General features: G+C 33.7%; 2 protein-coding genes across 4 annotated transcripts; one reads left to right on the forward strand and one right to left on the reverse strand.

Annotated features, from left to right (window-relative positions):
• The first annotated feature begins 2,099 nt into the window (after nucleotides 1-2,099).
• LOC125200837 (RGG repeats nuclear RNA binding protein A-like) lies at nucleotides 2,100-4,785 on the forward strand. Its single transcript, XM_048098631.1, has 7 exons — nucleotides 2,100-2,472; nucleotides 2,942-3,260; nucleotides 3,359-3,424; nucleotides 3,512-3,647; nucleotides 3,839-3,994; nucleotides 4,102-4,158; nucleotides 4,433-4,785. The coding sequence occupies exons 1-7, from the start codon at nucleotides 2,307-2,309 to the stop codon at nucleotides 4,616-4,618; spliced, it is 1,086 nt and encodes a 361-aa protein (XP_047954588.1). The 5' UTR covers nucleotides 2,100-2,306; the 3' UTR covers nucleotides 4,619-4,785.
• A 2,108-nt stretch (nucleotides 4,786-6,893) lies between these two features.
• On the reverse strand, nucleotides 6,894-17,196 carry LOC125200668 (putative F-box/FBD/LRR-repeat protein At1g78760). Of its 3 annotated transcripts, XM_048098383.1 has the most exons (6): nucleotides 15,880-17,196; nucleotides 13,678-13,800; nucleotides 8,606-9,585; nucleotides 8,045-8,209; nucleotides 7,621-7,964; nucleotides 6,894-7,191 (listed from the first exon to the last, which is right to left on the reverse strand). In XM_048098383.1, exons 3-6 carry the CDS (start codon nucleotides 9,551-9,553, stop codon nucleotides 7,119-7,121), a joined length of 1,530 nt encoding a protein of 509 aa, XP_047954340.1. In that variant the 5' UTR covers nucleotides 9,554-9,585; nucleotides 13,678-13,800; nucleotides 15,880-17,196; the 3' UTR covers nucleotides 6,894-7,118. The 3 variants fall into 3 exon arrangements, with proteins under 3 accessions (XP_047954340.1, XP_047954339.1, XP_047954338.1); XM_048098382.1 differs by lacking the exon at nucleotides 13,678-13,800; XM_048098381.1 differs by lacking the exons at nucleotides 13,678-13,800; nucleotides 15,880-17,196 and having other exon boundaries at nucleotides 8,606-13,629.
• Nucleotides 17,197-18,618: the final 1,422 nt, after the last annotated feature.

The following is an 18,618-nucleotide window of genomic DNA, read 5'->3' on the forward strand; positions in this document are numbered from 1 at the left end:
ATAATTAATCTAAAATGTTGGTGTATGAGGATATGGATATATGATGGTAATTAATCTTTTAGTCTTTTATTTTGTTAATTTAAAAAATATACATATGTCATTATTTTATTAGTGTAGTATGAAATTGTGTATTATTTGAATGAGGTGATCCACTCCGCTTTTGTGGTGTCGAAAAATAAAGATTATTTTATCACATTTTATTTGTTAAAGATCAACAATTAGATTGTTAAATTATAAAAGATAATTAATTTAAAAAAGTATATATAAGGGTAGAAAAGGGATAAGTATTTTAATTAACTTGACTAATATCAATATATGTCTGAATTTGTGAATCTATACAAAACTATCTAGTCTCTAAAGTTTTACTCCAACAAAATAAAACTAAAAATATCAGCATTTCATATACTATGTCTATGAATTTTTAAGTGAATCTGTACAAAATTATCTAGCGTCTAAAGTTTCCAGTCCCACAACATAAAACTACAATTGTCAGCATTTCATATATATGTCATTAAATTTAAGTGAATCTATACAAAATTATCTAGTGTCTAAAGTTTCTCGTCCCACAAAATAAAACTAGAAATATCAGTATTTCATCTAGACTAAAGATAAATTTTGGTCCCTTACATTTGCTATAACATTTTTTTTGGTTTCATACATTAAGTTTATATAAAAAGTTACCAGTAAAAAGAAATAAATTACTATATTCGAGTTGAGTCAAGGTAGCCATGTATTCGAGTTGAGTCAAGGTAACCATCTCTATACAGAAACAAGGTATGCCTCGACCAGTGCTCACAATTTGGTGCGTCATTTCTAACGATTAAATGTTTCCTCCTATCTAGTAGAAATATCTCAAGCTTATAAATTCCAGTGAATTCAATATTCAATCGAGAACAATACAATGTTCATAAACTACAAGCTTAAGATGACACTACATAGCAAATGAGAGAGGAGAGAAAAATGCTTTGTAACTGCGTGTTTTTTCTCTATAACATCTTCATACCTTATATACGCACGGGAAGGGCACTTGAAAAATCATGACCATGAAGCCAATCATAATATCATGGAAGTAAAGAGCCAAAAAAACCCATGGCAAGTCTAAGAGATTTGGCCCCTAAAAGCCTAAGGTTTCAAACAACTAATGGAATAGTTGTTGAATTATTATTAGAAGAGAATAAATCTCATCTTAAAAGTACTTGTTAGTAGTACTGCTAGATAATACTCCATCTGTCCTATTACAAGTGACATTTTTTTTTCACATGTGTTTTGGAAAAATCATACTAATAAATAGTTAAAGTAGAGAGAAAATAAAGTAAAAAGAATAAAGCAAGGGCATTCACAAGTCACGACAATGATACTAAGAAGTTGAGCACTTACTCACATTCCGATTGATCTACAAATAAACGAAAATTACTAATCTCATTAAAATAACTAAAAAATGTATATTGAAATATAAAAGCTTATACCATTGAAATAACAAATTACATAATCAAGAGGATCGAAGCGTGCCCAAAATTTTCCAACTAGATCATATCGAAGTAAATCATACCAAAGTTGTATTTATAGATGAAAAATAAATATTACTAGTAAGAAAAAGAGAAAAGGTGTTGTTGGACTATTTAGAATCCATTAGGCAAATTATTATTTATTTTATAATATTTTATTTTTAAAACACTTTTTTTATAATGACATAACGAATGACGCGCCAAACATGATCCTAACACACAACAATGTGTAACGCTAGTGTGCTCAAGCCACAACGTTGTGCTTTAGCACTTGAGCGTTCCGGGTCGTGGTTTGAGCATGCGGTGCATATGCTTTAAATCAATAACGGGTCTTATTTAAAAAATATAAAAGAATAATATATTGCTAAAAAATAGCCTTATTTTAAAATTTATGACTCATTATGATACACATTGTAAGATTCAATCTAATGAACCTATACTACTGTAATTGATTATAAGATACTATATTTAATCTTTTAATCGAATGGGCCTAAAATAATAAAATTGTCATTTTTTTAATAAAGGAATTGGGATTAATAATATTAACCCTTGAAAATGTTGTATATATATAAACCAGAAACGAACACAGCCGTTAGATAAATCCTCAGTCTCGTGTAATCAGTTTATTGCGGCTAGGGTTTCCTTCACTCTAAACTATCTTCCCCTCTCCCACTCCTATCTCACCACTGCTAGATCTCTTGATTTCATCACACTCAATCATGAATAAAAATCTCCATTAACAATTCGTTTCTGTGATAATTTGGAAGTCAGGGTTTTTCCTTTGCTGTTATTGAGCGAAAGATGGCCACAGTAAACCCATTTGATTTGCTCGGCGATGATACGGAGGATCCCTCGCTGCTTGCTGCTCAGCAGCCGAAGATCGAGCCGAAAAAGGCCGCTGTAACATCGGCCAAGCAGCCGCCTCAGGCCAAGCTCCCCTCTAAGCCACTGCCGCCGGCCCAGGCTGGTCAGTTCTAACTCTCTCTATCTTGTCTTTTTATGGAGTAATGAATAAAAATGAATGCTTTTCTATAAATTTGCTATTTTGTTTGGCTTATTCAAGTTGTCGGCGCATTTTTCTTTATATAACAATAATGTATATGTATTTGAAAATGTTTTCTATTCAATAAATTTGTACATTAATTCCTGCCGCATGAACTGAGCAATTTTTTGTGATAATGTTCAAGTAAGAATTTTGACAGTTGTAAAAAGTGATTTTGTAGTCTTTTAACATTGGTATTTGAATAAGACATGATTAAATGAAGTGTGTATATATTTAGATGTCAGACTGTCAGAGCATTTTTATAGATTTTTAAGGGATGTTTTGTTTTCTGTTTTCACTGCCATTTGAAATGTATTATAGTTGCACATTGGTTATATGGATGATTTCGTTGTTTGGAATCATTGCTCACCTTTGTACTTGTATATCCAATCAGTTAGAGAGGCAAAGTCTGAATCTGCACGAGGTGGCCATGGCGGTGGTCGTGGATACAGCCGTGGTCGTGGTGGTGCTGGTGGAGGATACAGCAGAGACTTTGCAAGCAATGGAAACTCATATGGCAATAGGGAGGTCTCTGCTCCGCAGGGTGCACCTGACCAGGGTGATGGAAAGCCTTATGAGAGACGAGGTGGCTATGGAGCACCCCGTGGTTCTTTCCGTGGTGGCCGGAGAGGCGGTTACAGCAATGGAGAAGCTGGAGAAGAAGTGGAGCGCCCTCGTAGGACATTTGAGCGCCGTAGTGGAACCGGACGTGGGTATGTATGGAGTGTGTTGTGTCATTAGTGTCTCTACTGCTGTATGTTGTTGGATTTCATGATGGCTCAATATACCAACTTCTTCTATATTTATGCAGAAATGAGATGAAACGGGAAGGATCTGGTCGTGGAAACTGGGGAGCACCTGAAGATGAACTTGCACCGTAAGAATTTAATTGTCTTCGGTAGCCATTACAGTTCATTCAGGATACCAACCATTGACGGATGTTAACTAATTTCTGTATTTTTAGATTGACCGAGGAAGTTGTCAATGGAGAGGAGAAAAACCTGAATGGTGAGAAGCCTCTTGTGGAGGAAAATGCTGCAGTAGATGGCGAAAAGGATGTTGCTAAAGATGAAAATGAAGAGAAGGAGGCTGAGGATAAGGTGAAAGAATATATACCATTTGAATATTTTTGTTCAACCTATCTGTTTTCTTTAACCTAAGCAAGGATTCACGGGTAGCTTTTTGAATACGAGGGACTTGCTACTGTTGCAATAATGGCTTAGGCTCTATAACCACTGTGATTTTCTTTGAACTCTTGATTTTGTGTTGACTTGGAAATAATGACTTTCAGGAGATGACATTGGAAGAATATGAGAAGCTTCTGGAGGAGAAAAGGAAGTCTTTGATGGCTCTTAAAACTGAAGAAAGAAAGGTTGATGCAAAAGAGTTTGCCTCTATGCAACAACTTGCAGACAAGAAAGCTAACGATGATGTCTTCATAAAATTGGTGATCCACTTAACTTCATACTTGATGAATATTGCCATTTCACTCCTTTGTTAGCTTATTTTGAATTTTATCTCCTTTCTAACTATCAATGTTATTCTTCTTTTCAGGGCTCCGAGAAGGATAAAAAGAAAGATTTAGCCGAGAAAGAAGAAAGAGCTAAAAAGGTACTATCATTTGTGCACTATATTTATATTATGATGTATATAATTTAGGCTACATCGTTCTTGCATCTATGTTATGGATTCGGATCATACCTCTTGAATGAATTAGGTTGCAATAGAGCTGCACGTGCCTTCTTAATGTTGTTTATGCTGTCAATACAAGTGTTATCTATTTGTTGAACTTATACTTGACCTATTTAAGTAGATTATTAGTTAGTTTTTGGAAAGTTGCAAGATTCGGAGTATAATCTGATGCATGTTCAATTGGGTGGTCTAGTCTGTCAGCATCAATGAATTCTTGAAGCCTGCTGAGGGTGAGAGGTACTACAGCCCTGGTGGCCGTGGGAGAGGCCGGGGCCGTGGACCAAGAGGAGGAGGCTATGTTGGATCCAATGACAGGAGTGGCTTCCAAGCACCGGCCATTGAAGACCCTGGTCAGTTCCCAACTTTAGGTGGCAAATGAGATGTTGGTTGTGCTTCTAAAGCCCCGTATTATCAAGTTCGTATCAACTGGGCTGGAGAAATACTGGAATAATGGAGTGGTCTGTATCAAAAAATATTACATATTTATGCACCACATGTACGATTGTGTTCTGATTCTACATAGCATATTCTCAACTGTTCTATTTTTGTGGTCGTTTTTAGCTTTTTTTTTAGATTCAAAGCATGAGAACGAATAGTTTACTCGAGACATTGCTGCTCAGTTTTGCTTCTTGGAATTTGGAAAACCTTTAGTTTTGAAATTACCTCCTTTGATCTGAAGTACTTTTTGTCTACTCTATAAATTGCGATTGGTAAGTTGTGTTTTAAATTTTTTCTGATATTATGACCAGTGTTGCTTCATTATATTGAAACTTGAAAGTGGTCATATAAATTTGTATTTATGTGTTTTGGCTTTGATTTCTCTCTCCTTTGTATATTAGAAGAGTAAAGGCCAAATATGGTCCCTAGCATATGGACATTTTATCAATTTGGTCCTTAACATTATCATTTTGATTATTAGGTCCCTCACAAATAAACTCGGACCCGAATTGGTCCTCACTTAACAGAACCATTAAAAAATAGACGGTGATTGCAATTTGACTATATTAAATTACTAATGGTAATTAATTATACCTAATTATAATTCTTAATTCCTATTAAATTACAAATTATTCATTTCATTTTGCAATTGATACTATCTTTTATTCCAATTTTGCTAATAGGAAAAGAATTATAATTAGGTATAATTAATTACCATTAGTAATTTAATATAGTCAAATTGCGGTCATCGTCTATTTTTTGACGGTTCTGTTAAGTGAGGAACGTTTCGGATCTGAGTTTATTTGTTAGGGATCAAATAATCAAAAAGATAATGTTAAGGACCAAATTAATAAAACGGTCATATGTTAGGACCACATTTGGCCTTTACTCATATTAGAATTCACAATGTGCAAATCTACTTCCAGTCATATTTTTCAGCTGTCATGTCAATAGGTTCAGTTACTCCACATTTTTAGTCATAATTCAGTTTCACAATCCCTTTGATCTTTTTTTTTTTTTTAATTTTTTGTGCTGAAAAAGAATGAGAGAGAGGAAGAAACAAGGAGGAAGAAGAAGAAGAATGGAGGAAGAAGAAGAAGAAGAAGAAGAAGAAAGCGGCGGTTGTGTGAGGAGGATTAACCCTAATAATTTATATTTAAACTATAAATTAGTGGGCCAATAAATTTGTTAAATAGATAGACTATAAATGAATGGGCCAATAATTTTATTAAATGAATGGACTATATTTGGGATGGGCTAATTTAGGTTTTCATTTAGTTAATTAATAAGTTGTCACATATTTGAGATAAATTAAAATTTATTTCATGTACTATAATATTTTTACATTTTAATTTAATTAAGTTAATAATATATTAAATATATAAGTGCTAAAAAATTAAAACAAAATAAATGATGATGTGGAAATGGGAAGGCCCTATGGAAGGGCCCTTCCATTGTGGGAAGATAGGCCCTCTCAAAAATTGATGATGTGGAAATAATAAAAAAAGAAGGGCCCTATGGGAGGGCCCTTCCATTGCTAGTGCTCTAAACATATGATCGAAATAAGAATTTGATTCGGAATATTTACTTTTTGAAATTGAGTCCTAAACAAATGAAATCATCGTACAATCGGTCAAGGGATGATTAAAAACTAACGGTCAATGGACGATTAAGCGAAATTTTAAATAAATTAGAATATTAATCCATAATTAATTAAAATAAAATAAAAAATAAGAAATTCATTTTATCTCTCTTCTCTCCCATCTCTCTTCCCTCTCCTGTCAGCCACAAATCACATGAACTCCGACTCACAGGAAATCTGGCATCAGAAAACAAATTTTACACATGGTAAGCATCTACTTATTGATCCCAAATAAAGAATCTCAATTTATCTTAGACGCGAATTTTAAAAAATAAATTTAATGAATAATTAGTGAAATAAGTACATGGGAAAATTATTGAAATGTGAATCTACTATTACATGCCTATTAATTTCATAAATGAGTAATGAATTTATAAAATATAAAGTCATTGATAAAAAATAGCAAAATTTGATTGAAAGCTTAAACTTTAATTTAGGATCCAAGTAGTATCAAATTTTGGAAAATACAGCGGATATTGTAAATTTGATGCATTCTGTTAGGAGTATAAAGGTGCCAGGCAAAATAGAGCACGAGAGGCGCTCGAACACAATACCGGAATGAATCAGTAACGACTTTGATAAAAGGAACTCGGCTTTATATAACTGAAATTCAGTTACTGAATGGAGGGAAATGAAAACGAAATAATAATCCTCACACAAGAGGCCTACGATATAAAATCATCCTTAACCAATCTCTCCAACATAATATTATATCTTCCTGATCTCTAATATATAAACTAACCAAAATAACAAATCAGCAAATAAATCTCTGAACTGTTAAGTGCTTCCTTCTGCCAAGTTATCTTCTTGCAACAGCCAAATGATCTCCCGCTCTCCACGCTTGTAAATCTTCCGCCTCTGATCTCCGTTGTCTGTATCACAATCACATTTGTTTAAAACTACTGAAATTTAGCTCTTAGAAGGCTGGGATATTTTTTTGCAAAATGCACCAAAAAATTCTGGAATTCATCTTTGAATTCTAATTTCTAAAGTTGCACAGAAAAATGCACATCACAGTTAAATTCAAGGTGCACAAAGCAGAGATTGCATATTCAAACTGATTATCAAAGTTGAGAAATACTAAAATAGAGCATAGCAATGCATTGATCACAGAGTTTCAAACAATCCCAATCAATTCAAAACAGCAAAAGTTCAAAACAAACAAGGACAGATAGATGGCATATCCAAAAGGTCGAAATGGTCTAAGCAAGTTATAAATAATAATGTCATCAGTTCACCTTATTAAGCTACCTAGTTTTTGTTTTGATGATAAGGAGCAAGTAGAAGAAAGATCGATTTACCGGCCGTATTCGATAGATTGACCGGCTGTACCCGAACCACATTTCCAAAACGAGAAGTCAAACATCTTGACTGTTCCAGAAGCAGAAGCTAAACCGATGGATATAGAAACTGATTCACATGCTAACTCAACGTCGTGCAAGGTGTAGAATTCCTCCAGATCCAGCATTTCTTCCTCTTGCGTGATGTTTATCTTCTCTAAAGATTTTGCATTCTCAACGAAGAATCTGATAAGCTCTACCAAGTTCTCCAGGTCGCAGGCCGTAAAAATCTCAATTACTTTCAGCTTGTGTGATATCATAGGGACATCGATTTTCCTGGACTCCCAACTGATTATCCCGGGGAGCTGAAGCATTATCAACCATATTTTAGTTATAAACATAGACTCTACATGCTTCAAATAATATGGTATCAAACAAACTGTACCTCAGTGAATCGGATGCATAGAGTTTCAAGATTACGAGAAAGCTGGAGTAGCTTTATTAGACCCTCCATATGGTCCCCCGTGAATTCCATATCAACCTTCAAGCTGCTCAGACTGTCGAGAGGACTGAAGTCGCCAACATATTTTTCAAATTCAGGAGAGTAGTACTAACAAAGAAGAAAGCACATGATAATTACATTTACAGATATGAATATCCATCACCAACTCGTACGCAACTTATAAGTATATAGTGATACACACAACTAAAATATATACCCTTAAAATCTAGCAGAATGTTCGTTCAATAAGAAGTTTTTATAATGGACATCACAGTACTAACAGAATGTTCAATCACTCAAGCTGCACAAAACTACCACTAACATGTCTCTAAGCTGCACAAAAATACCACTAACATGTCCCTAAGCTGCACAAAAATGCCATTAACATGTCTTTAAATGTACAATTATGTCAAAAGTATTGCAGAAATTCAAAATTAGAAGATAAAAAATGATAGTAATATACTACTAGTACTACCATTACTATAGTATTTAATCTACACATACCAGGACAAAATTTGGCGACACTGATAACTCCTGGACATGACGAATACCTAAAACCATAGCACCTAAGTCCCCTGGTGTATTTTGATATCGGAGCTCAATGGAGGCATTCTTCAAAAATAGCATATCCGAGGATTGACTAAGCTGTAGCACTGGCCCGATATACCAGAAAGATACAAGTTTTGGAGTATGAAGTTCCAGCTCCCCGTCGAACATGCATGCATAATCCCACCAATCAGGGCCACTGTTTACAAAGTTCAAAGTTCTAAGGTTATTGGCAGAAATTTTGAGATGGTTTCTCATCACAAAACAACAATGTTCCAGAGATAAAGTCTCAAGAACACCACAATCACTGAACACATTCGCAGCTATATCAGAATCATCAAACTGGACCCCAACCAAATTTAGGGTCTTGAGATTTGAAAAGCTTGTCAATGGTTGCAACTCAACCAGGCTATTCACGCCCTGTATAAATGCGTCAATGTGAGTTGGTACACCACAATCAATTGGACACTGCAGGATTCCATATCCAGTAAAAATATCAAGTTCTTGGACTTCTTTCAAAGCGCAAAGATATAAAAGTGAATCAAGCTGAATGGTATCACAGACTTCACAGTAGAGCCGAAGTCTACAAATGGGTGAGCTGATCACGATTGCGCACTTGACAAATACCCAAAATTTTATCACGCATTCATTGTAACTCAAATTTAGGCAGCGCTCCTGGTTCCGGAAATCTCTAAAATCGAAGTTCAAGCATGGTGTTGAATGCCAGAAGTATCTCCATTTTCTTGACAGCACGCCGGTTTTCACAACTTCATTCATGCTGAGAAACAATAGAATGTGGTCTAGGATTTCAGAGGGCAGACTACTTAGCCTGTCATGAGATTCCTGTTCAATATTTTTTTCATTCTCAGTTTGTGTCCATTTTATATTTTTAGTCGAAATCCCCATTTCTTCAAATGCAGCAAATAGTGCACTTATCCCTGCAAACAATAGAAGAGCTTCTTTATTCATCAAAAAGATTTTTGTTTAATACCCCTAACAAATTAAAAGACTAAAAATACCCTCAGGCTCCGTCCAGTATCATGGAATTGGGCATACGGAACTTGAATTGGTACCGCAAAAAATGGAATTTAATTGAATTACAATTCCAATTCATCCCAATTCCACAATTTGAATTCTATATCAAAAGTAGATAACTAGAATTCCAAATAGTTACTTTAAATTAGGCATATATTGCACACAATACACACACACTACACACAAACTACACATACATTTTACACACATTGCACACATATTGCACATGGAAAGACTATTTTTGACTTCTCGAGATAACCTATAGCGGGGAAGAGAGGGGGCGGGGAAGAAAATTCAGCCAATTGAGTAGCGGAGGTAACAAGGTTTCACAATTCACTAGTTATACCTAAAGAAAGAATATTTTGACAACGCGGATACAGCCCCTTTTCCGAAAATGTTACTAAAGAAAAAGTTGGATACATCAACTAAATAAATTTAAAAGCAAGAGTACATAAATAGGAAGAAAAATTCAGCCAATTGAGTAGCGGAGGTAACAAGGTAACACATATATTGCACACAATACACACACATTTCACACACATTGCACACATATTGCACATGGAAAGACTATTTTTGACTTCTCGAGATAACCTATAGCGGGGATGAGAGGGGGCGGGGAAGAAAATTCAGCCAATTGAGTAGCGGAGGTAACAAGGTAACACATATATTGCACACAATACACACACATTTCACACACATTGCACACATATTGCACATGGAAAGACTATTTTTGACTTCTCGAGATAACCTATAGCGGGGAAGAGAGGGGGCAGGGAAGAAAATTCAGCCAATTGAGTAGCGGAGGTAACAAGGTTTCACAATTCACTAATTATACCTAAAGAAAGAATATTTTGACAACGCGGATACAGCCTCTTTTCCGAAAATGTTACTAAAGAAAAAGTTGGATACATCAACTAAATAAATTTAAAAGCAAGAGTACATAAATAGGAAGAAAAATCTGACATAGATCATGGTATTTACCACTGAGTGGAATCACATGAATGTGATTTCATTTATGCCAAGTTGCCAACCAATACGCTGTATTTGTTATTCCATTAGTAAAAGCACTACCCCATTTTATTTTACCGGAAAATACTAATTTATCTAAACAACACGAAATGAATATGACTGAGTTAATAACTTACTGAATTAGCAATAACAGGCTATTAACAGCCAATAAGTATGAACAGGCTATCTAAACACACGCTGCACACACATTGCACACATACACTATAATTTCTTCAAACTCTATTCCATATCAATTACAACATTTTTACAGAACAAAGGATTTGATATGGAATTATAATACAATTCATAGAATTCAAATTCCAATTCTGTGCACCGAACGGAAAATATTGAATCCAAAAAAAAGTCACTGTGAAAATTGAATACATGCTTTACTTTCTCATACATCTCAACCAAGATTTTTTGGGAGAAGTGTATGGTGTTCACATTTCTATAACTGGATCTCATAATAGTAATACTGCAGCTATACATTAACACCATGTCCCGAGAGAAACTCAACATAAATACTCAAATTTCTAAATGCCTATAAGAAATGTTCAACAGATCAGATCCAAGTCTGATATGAGCAGCAATAACAGATGCAGATTGACAAAACAAACATTCAATGTATTATAAAGGCTCATGCAGAGATTAATATCTAAACAATCAAATGATTTACATTTTATAGAAATTAAATTTAAATGAAAATGATCTTAAATTGGAGGCAAATGTCTTAAAATCCGTACAATCAATAAGATAATTATCTTAACAACAAGAGGCTCACTGCAAATGAAAAGATGAATTTTGACTTCTAGAGAAAACCTATAGCGGGGAAGAGAGGGGATGGGGCAGAAAAAGTCACTGATAGAGATAATATCCAGATTGAATACATGCTTTACTTTCTCATACATCTCAACCAAGACTTTTTTATGGAGAAGTGTAGGGTGTTCACATTTTAATAACTGGATCCCATAACACTGTCGCTATACATTAATACCAAGCTTCAAAAAAACTCAACATAAATGACCAAATTGACAAATGCATATAAGAAATGTTCAACAGACACAGATCCAAGTCTGGATATGAACAGCAATAACAGATGCAGATTGATAAAAAAACAGTCAATGAATTATAAAGGCTCATGCAGTGATGAATATCTAAACAATCAAATGATCTACATTTTATAGAAATTAAATTTAAATCAAAATGATCTTAAATTGGAGGCAAATGTATTAAAATCCGTACAATAAATTATTCATAAGACAATTATCTTAACAACAAGGAACTCACTACAGATGAAAATACTATCTTTGACTTCTCGAAAAAACCAATACCAGGGCAAAGGGGGAGGTGGGGCAGAAATATTCACTGTAAAAATGTATCATCCAAAGAAAATATCCAGATTGAATACATGCTTTTACTTTCTCATATATCTCAACCAAGATTTTTATGGAGAAACATATGGTCTTCACATTTCTATAACTGGATCTCATAATACTGTCGCTATACATTAATACCATGCCACAAAACAAACACAACCTAAATGACCAAATTGCCGAATGCCTAACAGAAATAATCAATAGATACAGATCCAAGCCTGATATGAGCAGCAGCAACAGATGCACATTGATAAAACAAACAGTCAATGAATTATAAAGGCTCATGCAGGGATGAATATCTAAACAATCAAAAGATCTACATTTCATAGAAATACAATTTAAATCAAAATGATCTTAAATTGGAGGTAAATGTATTAAAATCCGTACAATTAAATACTTCAATAAAGATAATTATCTTAACAAGAAGAAGCTCACTGCAAATGGAAAGACTATTTTTGACTTCTCGAGATAACCTATAGCGGGGAGGAAAATTCAGCCAATTGAGTAGCGGAGGTAACAAGGTTTCACAATTCACTAATTACACCTGAAGAAAGAATATTTTGACAACGCGGATACAGCCTCTCCTCCGAAAAAGTTACTAAAGAAAAAGTTGGATACATCAACTAAATAAATTTAAAAGCGAGAGTACATAAAAATAGGAAGAAAAATCTGACATGGATCATGCTATTTACCACTGAGTGCTATCACATGAATGTGATTTCATTTATGCCAAGTTGCCAACCAATACGCTGTACTTGTTATTCCATTAGTAAAAGCACTACCTCATTTTATTTTACCGGAAAATACTAATTATGTATCTAAACAACACGATACATTTTACAGAAATAAGATTTAAATCAAAATGATCTTAAATTAGAAGCAAATGTATTGGAATCCATACAATTATATAATTCAATAAGATAATTATCTTAACAACAAGAAGCTCACTGCAAATGGAAATACATTTTTTTACTTCTAGAGAAAACCTATAGTGGGGAAGAGAGGGGGTGGGGCAGAAAAAGTCACTGTCAGAGATAACATCCAGAATGAATACATGCTTTACTTTCTAATACATCTCAACCAAGAATTTTTTTGGAGAATTGTATGGTGTTCACATTTCTATAACTGGATCTCATAATACTGTCGCTATACATTAATACCATGCCCCAAAACAAACTCAACATAAATGACCAAATTGCCGAATGCCTAAACGAAATGTTCAACAGATACAGATCCAAGCCTGATACGAGCAGCAACAACAAATGCAGATTGATAAAACAAACAGTCAATTAATAATAAAGCCTCGCCCAGTGACGAATATCTAAACAATCAAATGATCTGCATTTCATAGAAATTAAATTTAAATCAAAATGATATTAAACAGATACAGATCCAAGCCTGATATGAGCAGCAATAACAGATGCAGATTGACAAAACAAACAGTCAATGAATTATAAAGGCTCATGCATAGATGAATATCTAAACAATCAAATGATCTACATTTTATAGAAATTAAATTAAAATCAAAATGATCTTTAATTGGAGGCAAATTTATATAAATCCGTACAATTAAATAATTCAATAAGAAATTTATCTTAACAAGAAGCTCACTGCAAATGGAAAGACTGTTTTCGACTTCTCAAGAAAACCTATAGCGGCGAGAGGGGGCGAGGCAGAAAATTCAGCCAGTTGAGTGCGGCGGCAACAAGGTTTTTCTCCAATCAATATTTATACCTAAAGAAAGAAAATTTGACAGCGCAGATTTTTGACAACACGGATACATCAACTAAATAAATGTAAAAGTGAGAGTACATAATAAGGAAGAAAAATCTGACATGGATCATGGTATTTCCCACTGAGAGGTATCACATGAATGTGATTTCATTTATGCCAAGTTTCCAACCAATACACTGTATTTGTTATTCCATTAGAAGCACTACCCCATTTTATTTTATCAGCAAATACTAATCATATATCTAAACAACGCGAGATGAATATGATTGAGTTAATAACTTACTGAATTAGCACTAACAGGCTATTAACAGCCAATCAGTATGAGACCATAAATCATTCTGATAATGTTTTTCAATGTCACTAAATGTGCTTTACTACATTATTATCCGCAAAATAAATAAATAAAGAAAATCCTCTGCGTCTAATATCCCTTCTATATTTTGGAACACAGAGATGTTTAATGTTTCCATAGACTCTCAATGGTTACAATTGCATATCTCAGGAGTTTATTCTCGTAAATTGTAAATCTAAAAATAATTTAGAAATAGACTAAACTCTAAATCTAAAAATAATTTAGAAATAGACTATCAAATGTCATTCAAAATCAAAATACTTCTGCTGAGCATTTCAAATATATTAAGCAGAATCTAACCAAAACATGAAAGACACAGTATCATTTTAATTTTAGCACTTGCACTTGCACACCCATGCAAAACAAAGATAGCAAAGTCTATCATACAAATTAAGATATGATTAAAAATATGTAAAAACTTTCACATGTATGAAATTGAAGTTGATGTCATACTTTATTAACTAAGAGCTAATTGTGTTGTATTCTGCCAAGTAACGTAATTTAGCTTGGTTTTTGTAGTTTATGTCCTAGTATACCCATCATCTACAGGAGAGGAGATGAAACTCCCTCAATTAGTATTTAGTGGCAGTAAAACTAGAAAATGTCTGATAAAGAAAGGATAATCAAGGAAATGTAAACTACAGTTGGAAAACAATAAGAAAAACTATTGGCATAAATTTTTGGATCGTTGAATGGCTAGTTTATCTCTGTACTTGATTTGCAGATATCTATAAGTAATGCATTGTTACATAAGGTTGTCTGTAAAAAAAAGTAGGAATCAAGTTAGACTAAAGGAAAAAGACCATTAGACTTGATGGGGATGGGGGCAAGGTACTCAATCTCATCTCGGATTATTATTTACCTGTTTTTATTCAATTCTCTCCAATTGAAAAGAAAAATGATCCTTTTTCTACACTTTTATGCCTCTTTAACTCCATCATATATGAAGTAAATAACATTTAATACAACTTAGCCACTAACACCAAATTAACGGAGTACCCTACATGATAATTCTTTATTTTCTTTAGAGCCAAAGACTATTACATTCATATATCCGGAGGACCAAAATGACCAAGTGTAGATGGCAATGATTCACATAGATATGTTGCGCAAATCCTTTTATGTTCTTCCATCATGAACAGGCTAAAGATACAGGTTCAAAAACCCAGGTAAATGTTTTAAACTAGCTTGCACGTGCAACATTCTAAGCATACTAAGCAAGTTATAGTACTTCTAAATCAAGATCAGTGGACGAATAAAGACTAATTAAAGTGTACTTTGAACCTCATTTCACTGCATCTTTTCTCTTGATATTTCTACTCTACATTCTTACACATTTCAACATTACTATTGTTTTAGGCTGTCTGCAATCATCCTTAGATTAGAAAACTTCGTTTTTTTCTTTTTGTTTTTTCATTTTTGTTAATACCTGTGGATTTTCTTTACAATTTGTCATCCATAAATAAGTGAAAAACTCATCAGACAAGTCATATCACAATCATTGAATATACGAGTAAAAAACTAAATGTGATTGTTAATTAAAGTTAAATTCCTTTCATATATGATAATACATCTATTGAAAAAATCACCCTCTCAAGCGACAAAACAGGAAACAGAATTGACAACTTATTGGCTGCATCCTATATTCCTATATAAAATACCAGGAAAATTATGTATAATAATATGTATTATGTTTACAAGAGAGATGTGAAGCAGTATCCACATACCTTAGCAAGAAGAGTGGACATTGGACATAGTCACATCATCAAGCCCAATCAACCTTGCAGAACAAGGTAAGCGGTTTTTTGTATCCACCCACAAGGTAATCATAGAAGGCTAGGCTGACTGAGACATTATCCGAAGAGACTGCGCATTCATCCAATGTAGCAGATAAAGAGCAAGTTCGGAAGACAAATCATGAGCTCAGCATTGAAATATAGTCTACAACTCAAATTTTCTCACGGCCATACAGATTCGTGATTGTTAGATTCTTGAGTACTTCCTGAACCATCAATCTACTCAAGGCCCATGACTTGGCAATCTTATAAGTAGACATTCTTGTGCTTAATACAATCACGTAAAAGAAATTTCTCAGCAACCTCACCTCATATGAGAAATCTCGTCAAGACTACTTTGGTTACTCCAAAATGCTATTACTTGCAATGAGATGTTTTGTTACTACAATGTAACCTTCCAATGTTTCACAAAGGACGTGAGGGATGAACTCATGAGCAGTGTAATCATCACGAAAGCAAAGTTCTCGAACCTTCTTCCCAGCTACAACATTGAGGAGCTCATTCAGCTGCTTCATTATGTGTCATCAGTACATACATTTGATCCTTATAGGTCGAGAGAGCCATCCATCTCTTATAAGTAAAGACCAATTGATAAATCCCAAATCATCGAAATCCACTTCACAAACCAATATATGTTGAAAACTAAGTAAAGCATCAAAGTCCAAACATACTTCCATCTTTTCGACAGCAAGCTAATCCACACGGCATTTAGAAAATCAGTGTGGGAAAGCATGAATTTTGAGTTCTTAATCTGTTGTAAAACGGAGGCCATTTGCATGAACAAATTCAAGTATCCAAAAAAGGCGTATTTCAAGCAGTCTTAACAATCGGCTACTCTCTGCATATTCGAAAGAAAAAGAGCCCTAAATTCATAACAACACAGAACGCCTGAAACCTGTTTCTGCAGCTCAAATAAAATCCGTTGCGATCTCTTATCAATATAAAGGCATTACAAAAAATCCATCTTCCCTTTCCTCCACAAGTATGCATAAATTAAGCATTACAGAAACCTGATGAAGACTGAAGCAATGCCCCTTATTCGATTAACAGGAGAAGTGCACGGCCAACACAAAAATTGAGAAATCGGCTGCAGCCTGCAATGATAGTGAGCCATGAGAAGCTTCATATTTCAGTCAATCGATCCAAATTGTGATCGGAAACTGCAATTTTTGTGATCGGTCACAAAAAAATGACGCAATTTGATATACTCTGCTAATTAAACTATGGCAAATTGCCTCTTCCGAAATCAGCTGAAAAATAAGTTTGATGATCTGTAGATCTAATATAGAAATCAGAACATTATATTTGGACTGTTGCGATTGATTAATTAAATTATGGCAAATTGTTGAAAAACAATTACACATACGTTATTGATCATTGGATAATTTACGAATAATCCAAACATTATTTGTTTTACAGTACTATACAGATTTTTTAAATCTTGAACTAATATATAACCAAATTTTATGTCTTTTTTTTACATTATTTGCTTCAGGTTTATCTTTTTACTTCTATTTGAACGTTTTACTTTTTTTAATAATAACTCGCCGTAGCTGCAGACTTGAGCATGTCTCTCATTAAAAAACTACTATGATCATACTAAAATTTTTAAGTATTTGCAAATTGGCTTTTCATTTGGAATAGTTTTATCACGAGAACATAATTTGATTTCATATTTTCAAATTCATTTATCAAGATGATTTTTCATCTAACAATGTTAATTTAGTTATCAAAAGTCATTTTTTTATTAAATTAGAGTATGGCACGATTGTTTTTGTAAAAATTATAAATGAATTTTGCCAATGTATCCATATTAATTCTATGAATTTTTAGCAGATAAATCCACAGATTAATCACATGGAGTACCTCATTTTTATATGCATGTAAGGATGTGATTATATTATGACCAGAGTTAGAAAATGCAAACTAATAATTACATTATATCAAGGTCCTTAGATTTTGCAATTCTGTGTTTAAATAATCTCCATGGTCGTTTGATCGTTTCTTCAATCTTGTTTAATGAATAAGGATATTTTAGTTATTTTAACATACAATTCATTTGAGGAATTCCTTATTGTTTATATATCATCGCAAAATAAGAATGAAAGCACTATAAACTTCAGGTCAATTATTGAGTGAATCTACTAGCAAACACTCATATCATTCATTCCATGTACGTGTGAATAAGAATGAGGAAAATGAGAATGAGAAATAATTTGATTGTGATATTGTAATCAGACATCTCTTTTATGAATGACAATTTGATTATGATATTGTCATCAGACCTCTCATTTTGTTTCACTAGTGAGGAGATGTCTAAAAACATTGACGTATGTTGACTGGAGTCTTCAGTTGCCCGTCTTTCACAAGCGTTTTGTTTAATTATATTAATCGATCACCGCTTGAGTCCAAAATTATTCGTGTTTACTCCAGGATCGACATGTGGTCCTTGAACTTCCCTGTGTCTTAATAGGCCTCTAACCAGAATTTCTTTTAACTCAAGTTCTTGTTGCAACTTCATCTATCAGCTACTGAACATATTGCTCTAGTTAACTCTGTCAGATATCTATTTTCTTTCTTTGGGCGACAAGTTGCTTCGATCTATGGATCAAGCAGTATTGGAATTGGATTCTTAGACCGTGTGACCATGCACTATTTGTAGTAGCGTAC

The sequence above is a fragment of the Salvia hispanica genome, chromosome 1 (assembly GCF_023119035.1).
Source record: "Salvia hispanica cultivar TCC Black 2014 chromosome 1, UniMelb_Shisp_WGS_1.0, whole genome shotgun sequence".
Lineage (NCBI taxonomy): Eukaryota > Viridiplantae > Streptophyta > Magnoliopsida > Lamiales > Lamiaceae > Salvia > Salvia hispanica.